This window comes from Amphiura filiformis, chromosome 6 (genome assembly GCF_039555335.1).
Source record: "Amphiura filiformis chromosome 6, Afil_fr2py, whole genome shotgun sequence".
Lineage (NCBI taxonomy): Eukaryota > Metazoa > Echinodermata > Ophiuroidea > Amphilepidida > Amphiuridae > Amphiura > Amphiura filiformis.
In genome coordinates, this window is record NC_092633.1 from 49297645 (window position 1) to 49310996 (window position 13352).

The following is a 13352-nucleotide window of genomic DNA, read 5'->3' on the forward strand; positions in this document are numbered from 1 at the left end:
GTAAAGAAACCTGACTGCCAGCGCCCTGGCATAACCTGGTTATAAAAATCGTCAGTTGTGCCAGTGATTTGCTGTGAGAAGAGATATGTTTCTGTTCTCAATTCTGAAAAATGCTTCAAACTGAAAATTCTTGGGAGTTGATCTTATGATGTCATTTTGATCTATATCCATGTTCAATTCATATTGAATTTGGCCATGTAATGGGCAAAATGTCTGAAAAGGTTGGTCAGGATGGCAAATTTATATAGCTTACACTTATGTAACATGTTTTGTTTGTTGGTTTCTTTCTTTCTTTTTATCATGTTGTTTTTTCTTTTGTCATAAGGGGACTGGAATGTTCAAATTAAAAATAAAATAAATAACTCAGAATAGTACCAAATATTGACTGAATTGAATGCTTTCATGCGTGATACACAGAGATATCTTACACTTCCCATAATGCATTGCTGCTATTTTAATTTCCTGTACTGATTTGCTATCTGGGTCGATGGTGAAGAAATGTGCCTCAGTGAACAAAACACATCCAGGTCATGCAAAATATGCTTTTTTCATAACTATCGAGTATCGACCCCGGGGTATCGACCCACGTTTATCCAGTCATTCTCAAAATGAAAACAAGGGATTAGGGATCCTGTACAAAGTAATGGGGATATGATTTGATGAAATGAGATATGTCGTGTTGCAAAGGATTCTGGGAAGAGCAAGATATCTTCTATTCTCTGTGTGATGCATTAGTTTACTCATTACTTGACCTCTCACATCCCTGGCTTGGCAGATATCCCTAGCTTGGCAGGATGTCTTGTAAAAAGCGGATTCCAACAAATGCGGTGAAAATATGTGAAAGCCCGATCTTTTAGCTATAATTTATCGGAAACCAAGTCCATGTATACGCTGGCGAAGTTACGTAAAATGGATTAACTACCATAGCAATAGGTCAAAACAATTTTTGAATATACCGCGCTGCACTGGTACGTTCATGCGGTACCTCTGCATTGAACCATATCATGCTGATCACTTGCACCTGTAAGATTAGTATCTTTGAAAAGACCAGTATTGTATTCAATCTATGATTGCAGACATACACAGGTGATTAGTTCAACCATTAGTAGCAACTTTTCCTGACAGAATTGATGTGCAGCTGATAGTATTATTTTGTTGAGGGGGTAATAGCAGTTATTGTTCGGTATTATGCTATCTATGAGTAGAACTTTGCATACATATGTGTGCGAAAAAAACTGCACCCTGATATCATGTACGGTTTTCTATCAACTGGCATCAATTTTGCATATTAGCCTAATTAGCTGAACTTAGTCATTTTTTCAGCTTTAATTTGTCTGCAGATTGGCCGGAATTGCTAAAATAGTATATTTGGTTAATTTATTATAATTATTCAATGATAGATTTTTAAATTTTGTTTTCTTTGACGAAGTTAGAAAAGATCGGCAATTAACCTGTGATACTTAAATTAACGCGTTGCCTTTTCAAGCAAGTGTCCAAATCCGGGGTCCAAATAAACCTTCAAAATCTCGAAATGTGCCAATTTTGTCATTATAGCAATTTGTGGCAGATTTGCATTCCATTTATGAGCATCTTAAAATTGACACTACATCACAAAGCATTGACCGATTTCAATTCGGTTTTTTGATTTTTGATGCTTTAATAAAGCTCATTCATGTAGAAACATTAAATAAAGTGTTTATGCTGCGCTTATTTTTGAGGTGATATACTAGTAGGATTTATTGCTATATACTGCTGATAGAATTTATTGCTACCTACTGCTGATAGCATTTATTGCTATCAACTACTGATAGCATTTAATGCTATCTACTACTGATAGCATTTATTGCTATCTACTACTGATAGCATTTATTGCTATATCTACTACTGATATAGCATTTAGTGCTATCAACTACTGATAGCATTTAATGCTATATACTGATAGCATTTAATGCTATCAACTACTGATAGCATTTAATGCTATCCACTACTGATAGCATTTATTGCTATCTACTACTGATAGCATTAATTGCTATCTACTACTGATAGCATTTAGTGCTATCAACTACTGATAGCATTTAATGCTATCTACTACTGATAGCATTTAATGCTACTGATAGCATTTAATGCTATCTACTACTGATAGCATGTATTGATATCTATAGCTGCTGATATTATTTATTGCTATACTATTGGTAGCAATTGCTATCTACTACTGATATAGCATTTAGTGCTATCTACTACTGATAGCATTTATTGATATCTACATACTACTGATAGCATTTATTGCTATGAACTACTGATAGCATTTAATGCTATCTACTACTGATAGCATTTAGTGCTATCAACTACTGATAGCATTTAATGCTATCTACTACTGATAGCATTTAATGCTACTGATAGCATTTAATGCTATCTACTACTGATAGCATGTATTGATATCTATAGCTGCTGATATTATTTATTGCTATACTATTGGTAGCAATTGCTATCTACTACTGATAGCATTTAGTGCTATCAACTACTGATAGCATTTAGTGCTATCTACTACTTATTGCTATCTACTACTAATAGCATTTAGGGCTATCTACTACTGATAGTAATTAATAATGCTATCTACTACTGATAGCATTTATTTCTATCTACTATTGATAGGACGTTTAGGATAACATGGGTTAACATATAAACAACGTGTTGCTGATATTAAAGGAGTATTTTGTGATCCTAGCATCCTCTTTTTATGACATTTTTCAGTACATATCCACGAAAAAACCTATTCCCAAAATTTCAGTTGATTCCGATTTTGCGTTTGCGAGTTATGCATGATTATGTGTATTACACTGCTCCATAGACAATGCGTTGTAATTTCGTTCAGGTGCACCAGAACGAAATTCAAATTTCACGATATCTTTGCAAAACGAATTAATCTGCAAGAAATATTTTGTACATAAACATTATGTAGCCAGAGGTTTCCAGTGATATAAACATCTCAACTTTTTTTGAGAAAAGTGGGGGGATGAGGCTGTGGATCTCGAAATGCCCCTTTAAAGGAAACTGATTAATTTTCTTTCAATATAGTTATTGTTTTTTATTGATTGGAAACATATAAAGGGCAAACAAGTTGCTTTTGGATTGCACTTGTATTGTATTTGTTGGTGCTTTTATCAAGTTCCGTTTTTACAGTGCTGTTTGTGTGATTTGAAACCTGATTGCGCTTCACATTTCCCCCTGCGATATCGACATTTTTGACATATCCAATGGATTGACACGTCACAATCATGAAATCTTCATAAACAATTCTAAATGTGTTTTGTGTTGCTAAAGCAAGTTATGTTAATATTCTAAAACCGTTGGGTTCAACCAGTGGAGTAGCCAGGACTTTTTCAGAGGGGGAGGCAAATTTCCAGGGGGCAAACTTTGACGAAAATGGTCAAAATGGGCTAAAAATTGCAAAAAAGGCCTCCCACGGGGGGCAAGACTTCTCACAAGGGGAAGCCGCCCTTGCCCTGGCTACGCCACTGGGTTCAACAAAGTACCCCATAAGTGTCTATTTTGAATGGGCTGTCAGCCTTAGTTCGTTACGTGTCGAGTGTCCTATATCGCCTGCTAAAAAGCTATAGGCCTATCCTTTAGTTTAATATGATGTTGTACATGTAGTACCGTTCCTCGCAGTAAATATTCCAATCACTCTAATATTATAAGTATACCAGTAATTCCTTTGAATTGGCAGCAATAATCAGTACAAATCCAGCAATATTGAGTGCAGGTGTGTATGATGTATCATGATTTCTTTAACACTTTTGTAATATTATAATGATTAGATTTTAATGCCACCATTTTGAAAACTGAAATAAACTGAACTCAAAAAGAAACTTATAATTTTTTACAACTTGTGAATCACAAGGTCATATCTTAAAATACTGTCAATCAAAATGAACAAAATTACACACAGGATTACCTTAATACTCTACTCAAAACACATGTCAGTAACCAAGCAGTTGTCCAACTGACACAACAGCAAAAAGCACTGTCATGGGACAGCTTCCTGGACTTCCTTCACTTTCACAGCCCAACATTTGGCACACAGGACAAAAAATCTGTGAGAATGCACACAAGATCCTTGCACAGATGACAAAACTTTGCTGCTTTCTGCTTTTCATACACTTTTTTCATGAAACAGGGCTGCGCTGCGGAATGTGGTCCAGGAAGCTGTCCCATGTCAGTGCATTTTGATGTTGTGTCAGTTGGATAACTGCTTGGTTACTGACATGTGTTAAGAGTAGAGTATTGTAAATCTGTGTGTAATTTTGGTTCAATTTGATGGACAGGATTTCAAGATATGACCTTGTGAAAAATTATAAGTTTCTTTTTGAGCTCAGTTTATTTATCGCGTCGTGTGACGTTGCAAATGCCAATGGCGGTGGAGCAACATAAAGGCTTACGTATTTTCATTTCGCGAAGATACAACTTCGAAAATTAATAAAATGATCTTTCTGTACAGGTCATGTCATGCAGTATAAAAAACGACGGTTTTAAGTTGGTCTCTGTCCTTGTCTTCATACTAGTGTTAGCTTCCAAATTATCCTGTAATTTATCATAAATGAAATTGTCGGCTGGTATAATAAGAAATATTATCCCATCAGTTGTCCGTTCAAGCCAACCAAATGTCCCGATGCCATAGGATGAAAAGTGAACGAAATTCTGAAAGAACAAACAATTTTAAAACGAACATTAATTAGACAAACTTCGTAAATTTTGTATCTCCAAAAAGCCTCAAAATGTCCCCACAAATTACACAATAAAGATAATGCAACTCAAATAGTCCCGGAATAGGCCCTTATTTATGATTTGATGACAAATTAGACTATGCCATAGTCGATTTATAACAAATTTGAACCAAAACACCCATTTTTATATAATTTTTCTCAATTTGACCTGGGCACCTGCTTCAAGCTGCCGCTTTCAACAGGCTCGATTGCATTCATGTCGTCAGCTATTTTAGTCTCGACCTTAAATAAGAGCAAAGTTTGTTCTTTCAAATATTTAGAGAAATTTACTCCACAACTTTTAAAGGAGGATTTCGTGATCCTAGCGTCCTCTTTTTATGACATTTTTCAGTAGATATCCACGAAAAAGCTTATTTCCAAAATTTCAGTTGATTCCGATTTTGCGTTTGCGAGTTATGCATGATTATGTGTATTACACTGCTCCATAGACAATGTCAGTTCGGGGGCACTGCTAATTCAAAGACGTCTCTGATATCAAAGACTCTTCAGTGCCGAGACACCTGACAGTATCATAATTCAGAGACGTCTCATAAATCACATACTCCCTAGTCTCAAAACCCAGCCGCAAACGATATTAGTAAATGTTGGTGAACGTGAACCGGCGCAGCGGGAATAATTTTGCGAGTAGGCCTAATCAGGGTTGTAGCTAGCCCAAGTTGAGTGCCTGCTAATGTTACTATCCATTCATGAATTAGAGCGCAGGCTCGGGGTACACGCTTTATAGTAAACGTAAAAAATCGGGGAATGCTAAAAAGATTTTGTTGCTCTTTTTCATAACTTTGAGCTTTATGTGGCAGAATAACTTTTCTTCCTCGACGACATTTGGCAGACTTTCAATTCTCTGTAGGCCTACACATCAAAACTCAACATGTGGTGATGAATGCACCAAACTTCTTCATTAATATTTCATAGAGTATTATACTTGAACTGCAGCATTATATGGGAGTAGTAAATTAATTGTTCAGGCCCCGACTCATGGAAACAATTTCAACCAATACCAAGAAGAAACTAGAAGCATTTTTATTCACTATTTCATTTAAACATTTTTATTTCCTAAAATTATTATCATCGTTATTATTTACAGGGCATTTCTAGATTCCGAGACCGCCGGGGCTGAACTGAACAAAATTTCAAAATGTTGAACATCGGCGCGGCAGCGCCGCTAGGGTTGTCTGAGGGGCGATGTGCCCCCTCACCCCTCCGAATTAGACAATTTTTTTTCAATGTGAAGGCCTAATGGAGCCATTTGATGCAACATGTTTATTGGTTATTTTCGGAACATATACTTTTTACAGATTTCCAACTGACCCGCAAAATTTTAGTTTTAAATGAATACGTGTCATGCTCAATACCTCCTACAATTCAGCCTAAGTGTAGTCTTTTTGTTTTAACGCAAGGGGTGCTTGAGGGGGATCTGCTATAATAGGCTTATGGGCATATATTTATGAATGATAGGCCTGTAACAGTTGCGTACCTTGGCCGCTCCTACCCCGGGGGGCTAAGAAAATGTACATTTTGCCGCCCCTTGCAGCAAAAGTCCGAAAAGGTTGGGGTAGGAGCTAAAAAAATTTTCACACATTTTTTCAAGCTACTATTTTACAGGTGTTACACCCCCATAATACCCACACAGCGTATACAGCGGTCGCCCTGTTGACAGTCAAAAAGGTATATTTTCATTAATTTTCAATAATTATCCGCCCTTTTATCTTCATAATTATTCTTGCCGCCCATTAAGTAGCCTACCGCCAGTTTTTCTTTTGTTACACTTTTTTCCGCCCCTTTATCTTCCGCCGCCCCATCTTTTTTGCCGCCCCCTACTTTTACCCCGGGGGCTGGCGCCCCCAAAGCCCCCCCCCCCAAAAAAAAACGCGCATGTGTAACTCATACAAATTTCCTGCGGACCTGACTTCTGGGCCGCAAATGTTATGGGTATGAACCTACTCAATTATATATAGGCCTATATGGATACTTGCAAGTTAGCCTTTTCTTTTTGACGGAGAAGGGTACCTGAGGGGGATGTGCTCCCTCAGAAGTTGGGGAACAAAAAATTAATGAAAGGCACAATAAAATCATTTTGTGTAAAAGTTTACACATATTTATTGGTATTATTTTCGGCATAATAGATTTCAACGGACCCGAGTTGTGAGGGGGGATATTATCCTCAAACTAAAAACATTTTACATTAGGCCCCTATTATTAACTTATTTTTCCGACCATCATGATTAAGCATATCTATGGGCCATATCATCATGTCATGATACTGCATAACATGTATTTTAGAACGGATTTCCAGTGGATGCGATTTCCGTGTCACAGATTTCAAGCATGAACATAATGATGCGCAATGACTCAGAACGTACTCTTCTTCTTTTCTTCCTTGTTTTCTTTCCACTTTTCTGCCTTTCTTTTGCCTAAAAATGCCCGGACATTGAAATGAGGCTAGGTGGCTGTGGCAAAACAAAATTTTCATCCCAGTTTTGCTAATATTTTGTGCCGATTTTTGTAACATTTTCGTCCCGGTATTGGTATTATTTTATATTTGTTTTCAGTTTTCGGGATATTTCTTTCAATTTTGGGGAAATTAGACCGAAAAAGTAAACCTTTTCCTTTTCCTCCTTTTCCACCCCTTCGATTTTTAAGGGGCACTGTCTATATACCTTACTGCCCCACTGGCTTTGCCCAGGCCCGTACGAAGGGGGAGGGGCGTGCGGTGTGGCAAAAGAAAAAAAATAGGTTTTTTATGCTTTTTTAGTCAAATAAGTCCAAAGTTTTGGGTAGAAGGTCCACTTTTTACAAAATCGCACCACCCCCTGGAAAAAGGTCCACCTTTTAAAATCAACACCTTCTAAAAGAAATACTAGTACTGCGAACGGGCCTGGCTATGCCACTTCTCTGTCACTCCCCTTCCTCTTCCCTCCCTCTCTTCCCTCTCCCTTCTCTCTCTGCCTCCCTCTTTTTTTTAAGACCCGGGGCTGCAGGCCCCAAAGCCCCACCCCCTGGGCACACGCCTGGTTTACCGTAATTTGTTGATCTATTTTGAGCCACCTGATCATAACATAACCCCACCCCTATTAATAAAATACAGGTGTCCATATTTATCCGAATTCATCCCCATGCACGTGTGCAAGAAGAGTCATGCCACGAGGTTAGGCCTGAACGTTTCCATAGGGGCCTACCATTTCCCCCCCTAAGTCATTTTTGAACATATTTTTGAAAAGGTGCCGCCAGCGTCCCGCCACAATGCGTGCCAAATATCGCTCCTCTCCCCCCTCGTTGACTGGCAAAAAATTCCTTGTCCCCACATTGTTTTCCTTGCCAAAATAGTCACCCCTTCCCCGTGAATTGGGATTTTTTTACTTCAAAACGTTGGATTTGGGCCGTAAATGGCTCGATTTTGCAATCTAAGTATTTTCTGAGACCATTTGTCAGAATTTGCACAGATAGATATGATGTTTGCACAGATAGATATTTGCTAAACATAGGAAAGCATATTCTGATACATTCACCTTCGTGCCGAATTGCTGCATCTAGCGCCGAACTGTCAAAAAAGCACGACGTATGTGATATCACAGACCCCCGTATGTGAAATCACTGACCCGTCTTTGATATCAGAGACGTCTTTGAATTAGCAGTGCCCCCGAACTGATGTGTTGTAATTTCGTTCTGGTGCACCAGAACGAAATTCAAATTTGGCGATATTTTTGCTAAACGAATTAATCTGCAAGCAATATTTGGTACATAAACATTATGTAGGCCTAGCCAGAGGTATCCAGTGGTGTAAAAATCTCAACTTTTTTTGGGAAAAGTGGGGGATGAGGCTGTGGATCACGAAATGCCCCTTTAATAGACCTATGTACCTTTTGTTATCAACGCCTAGTTTTTCATGTATGAATGACGTCACCTCGGTTACGAACCGTCCAGTCGCTTCTTTGGTAAATAAAGCCTGTGTGAATGAATGGAAGCAAATGTGGACGCACGGGTCTGTATTACCATCCCTGATCATCAGCTTACCGGGGTTGATGTCTAAACATACCACCTGAAAACAACAACACGCGACGTTTCGTGATAAAATGGAATGTAAATAAATGGGGGTTTAACCACACATAATGTGTAGATGCGGCACCAAACTCATCGGTTAATTTTAGGCAGAAACAACTCGGGCTACAAATCCTCAATTGATGCATCACTCGTCAAATCCCAACTCTGGCAGACATGAAACTCTCCTTACACTGAACGACAACTCGTCATATTTGAACTCACCAAGTGTCATGACCCTTCCCACTTCAAAGTACAACCATTGCCAATACATCAACATCAGGGATGAAAACAAGCTCTGACATAATTTCCTGAAACTACTTTAACATTTTCTGAAAATGTGTATTTCTCAATAGGCCTATTTTGTACAGGGAAGATCCAAGCAAAATTTCCTGAAATCATCAGGAAATTTCCTGAAGATTTACATCCCTGCAACATAACAGGTCACATCCCAACTATGCCAGACATAACTCTTCCAATACATTGAAGGTGATATAACTCACCATATTTTAACTCCCCAAATGATCTTACATCAACACGTCACACAGTGTCATCGACCCGATATCTTCATGGCAGAAATCGCCATGGTAGGTTGAATCCACAGCCACGCATGGCCATTTTGTTCCGACCTGTTTAATAGTTTTGAGACGCATAATGAGCCGAGGGACATGGACTAAGGCTACTGACAATAGCCTGGTAATTGACCTCTCTGTGTGTGAGTGACCATGTATAGGCCTACGCCATGGGTCATCTGCTTTTAGACTGTCTCCACCACATGTCCACGAGTGAGTGCAGCTAGCCTATACGTTTTGCTATTATAGTTCGGCACATATAGGCCTACAATCAGAATATTTTTGTAAGTTTTTGAGTTCAAGAAGCACGCTTCTTTCTCAAGACGCTAGCTAACGACTATCATATCCGTTGAACACATATGTTCAAGTGCAAGGAACCAAATCTGGATTCTTTAGACTAAATCAATTACGGGAGATATTCATCATTTTCTACCCCGGTATCCAAAGATTTATCGCCTGAATATCAAATCGTGCATAGCACATTCACGTGTATCGATCCCGGGTACTCATTTCAGTGTCTCTGCAGTATAATGTAATTATTAACCGGGCGATGCGCCATGTCGGTGTGCGTCACATTCCATCTCTATGTATTATAACTCACCTGAATCTGTAAATGACTCCCCCCTCCCCACCCCACTTCAAAGGACAAACATCCTCAATAGATCAACATAAAATCAGATCACCCAAACATAATCATGTTAATAAAAAATTGTAACTAATATAAATTCCATTGCTATTTGCTATAACTCACCAAATGATAACTTTTCAAACGTATGATCAGTTCTGCATTTCTGTTTTACCCCTGTCAGGCCGGGAGACTTCCCTGTATCTGGATGACCTGGCACCTGACCTTACAAAATAATCATAGGCCTACATGATAACTAGCCTACCTACCAAATCCCATGGATTCCGCGGTCCCCCAGCTGACCCGGGCTAAGGTATAAAAGCTGACGCTACTTCAGTTAAACGTTAACTTTCCATGATCTGGACCTCCTAGCAAAATACGCTTGCATAACGTGGTACCGTAAAATGTGGTAACTTCGGTCAGCAGGGTAACTTTGGTCAGTCAAATATATTTTTTAAATGGTCATATTTTCGTACAGCAATATTGTTTTTCGTCATATTTGGTGTCAATTTGTTAAGAAATATATTTGGAAGAAATAATAGTCGCTTAGGTCCCATTTCCTCGTAATTTGCGAAAACAATCGTGATTTTTGACCAAAAATGAGCATTTTTTAAACATTTTTTTCAGAAAAATAAAAATCGATATTTGTGAGCAAGAATGTGTGTTTGAATAATTTTACAAGGGTCAAATGTCACAAAAAACTACATCTTGCCCATATACAGCGAAGATCAATTTTTTTGATTTTTTTTTTCTTCATGGAATGTATACACTGACCAAAATTGCCCAAAATGCGGGGTAACTTTGGTCAGGCTATTTTTAACCCCCAGGGCACCCTTACAAAATTATTACAAAATCTTTTTCAACTTCAAGGTGTAGAAGGGAACCCTAATGTCATAAAAAAGAGATAATTAGAAATATTATTGGTTTTGTTTGGAAGCAGTGGTTTAAAAAGTGCCCAAAGTTACCCCCATTTTACGGTATTGCGGTAATATTATTTAATGATGCTACGCTATACATGTATGTACTAGTATGTACAGTATACTAGATTACATGTACCTATATGCCTATATTTATAGTTAAAAGTAATAAAGTGTACATAGCTAGAGTATACTGAGCAGTGTTTACTCTCTCTGGAAATTGAGTGCGCCAAATGAAGCATTTCTCCCCAAAATTGACTCAATTTTGTCTCAGTAATTCCTCAAATTGACTAATTGTAATACAGCATTGCAAATTGTTGTGGGCCAAATATAATTTTCACTGGGCCAAATTTGAGACATACAGCCTCTGAGTAAACACTGATACTGAGTATACATGCATATTAACGAAACCTACCGCTGTTGGTTTTCCTGTTATTTTACACACCAAATCGAAGAGTTCATTTCCAAATGTCTCTGGTAGACTTTCTCGTGGAATATTTGTATCGACAACAGTCAACGGCATGTTGAAAATCTGGCTATAGGCCTATTTCTTTTTATGTTAGCTAAATGTCACGTAGGTCTGTATCATTATACAGTTAGTACCGTGTCATGTGTTGGTGTATGCATCATGTCATGTGTTTGTCGAGAAGGTCAATCCCGGGGGTTCAATCCAGGTTCGGGTTCAATCAGTGCAGTGTTCCCGGCAGTGTTATCAATTAAATTATGATAAACATGAGAGCGTTTGGTATTCTCGATTGTATTGGCGGCGCACTTTAATACATACAGTCTATCAGCGTCTATTAATACTGTGCGTTTTGCAAGGTATTGCGGAGAGTGGTAAAACTACGCTACTCACGCAATAATATTGCCGGGCGTAATTGATGAGTTGCCGGATGGGATATGAACGTTTGGACAGTATTTATTGTGGGACATTAGAGCACATCAGACATATCGAATTGCATTCTGAATACGAAAAATGTCCTGATATCAAATAACTTTGATTTTTTGAAATTCGCAATTTAATACACATTTTATGGCAAATCATTAAAAATTGATATTTTTGATATTTAACAGTAGGCCTACTCGAAGTAAACTTTATAAATCTGATGATTTATACTTAAAGTGTATGTAGGTGGGATGAAAAGCCAACGATCAATTGAACATTTGGACCTTTCGTCTTTTCCTCCCAGCTGCATACACTTTAAAATATATCATTAGATTTATCAAATTACTTCGAGGACTGTTATATATCAAAAATGTGAAAAATATCAAATTTTAATAATTTGTCATAAAATTTATATTAGGCCTATATCGTGAATTTCAAAAAAATGAACATTATTTGATATCAGAAAGACATTCTTCTTATTCAGAATGCAATTCGATATGCCTGATGTGCTCTCATGTCCCACAAAAAATACTGTCGAAACGCTTAAAACGCTCATTCCAGTTCCCTTAAAATGATACCAAAGGTATATGACATAGCATCAATAGGCCTACTTTTCAAGATGTGGATAATTTTGTAAATGATATCTTGATATTCTTTGCCAAATTACTCTTTGCTATTCAGAGTAATGGGCCAATAATTAATTAAAGAGATTCTGGTAACAGGTCCAAAAGAAATGTGAGGGAGCACGTGTGGCCGAGTGGATAAGGCGCCCGACTCATAATCCATAGGTTGCGAGTTCGAGCCCCGCTCGTGCCAACGTGTTGTGTCCTTGGGCAAGGCACTTTATCCTCATTGCCTACTGGGGATGGGGTTGGGTTGGATTGGATGTTTGTATAGTTGTTTGTATCAATGTTGCAATATTGGCGCTGATTAAGCTGCTGCCTGCAAATTGCATTGTGTCTGTTTACTTGTGTTTAATGTACAATTCTAGCAATTTGACTTGCAGGTCACCATTAGAGTTTGAATTAAAACCTTCCTTTTTATTTTTAAATGCAGTCATTGCAGAGTGAACAAGGTGGAACTGAAATATTTTGAGTGAGTACTTTATATTTTTTTGGATCTGTTACCAGTTTCATTTATAATTAATTGACTTTTGAACGATCCTGATGAATCTCATCAATAATGGGTCAATTAGTTTCCTGCCTTACACAGGATTGAATAGGGATTATCATAGTTCATCTGTCATTTATTGATTAAATAAACCCCTTTTTAATAAGTATTTTCAAGGATTTGAAAGTCCACTTAGTCCCACAGTCAAATACCATGAAATTAAGAATTGCAATTCCTTGAATAAGTTCATCAGGATTGTTAGATATCAATTATTGGTAAATTGTGCTTTACAAACCCACTTCATTACTCACGTTTTTAGACGTTTCATCTTCCTACGGAAGACTTCATCAGTAATGTGATGAACCAGCAACACCGTCCTACGCTCATCTCCAGAGGGTGTAGTTCTTTGTAATAGCTGGTCAT

General features: G+C 37.8%; 1 protein-coding gene across 1 annotated transcript; it reads right to left on the reverse strand.

Annotated features, from left to right (window-relative positions):
• Positions 1 to 3055: 3055 nt before the first annotated feature.
• LOC140155539 (macrophage migration inhibitory factor-like) lies at positions 3056 to 11569 on the reverse strand. Its single transcript, XM_072178417.1, has 3 exons — positions 11349 to 11569; positions 8642 to 8820; positions 3056 to 4698 (listed from the first exon to the last, which is right to left on the reverse strand). Exons 1-3 carry the CDS (start codon positions 11454 to 11456, stop codon positions 4629 to 4631), a joined length of 357 nt encoding a protein of 118 aa, XP_072034518.1. The 5' UTR covers positions 11457 to 11569; the 3' UTR covers positions 3056 to 4628.
• Between the last annotated feature and the right edge of the window lie 1783 nt (positions 11570 to 13352).

Excerpts from the sequence above, each read along its gene's own strand:
- LOC140155539 (XM_072178417.1), bottom strand. The coding sequence starts at position 11,456 with ATGCCGTTGACTGTTGTCGATACAAATATTCCACGAGAAAGTCTACCA. Across the intron at positions 8,821-11,348 it reads TAACAGGAAAACCAACAGCG|GTGGTATGTTTAGACATCAA; the intron begins GTAGGTTTCGTT and ends TGTTGTTTTCAG. Across the intron at positions 4,699-8,641 it reads CTAGGCGTTGATAACAAAAG|AATTTCGTTCACTTTTCATC; the intron begins GTACATAGGTCT and ends TTGTTCTTTCAG.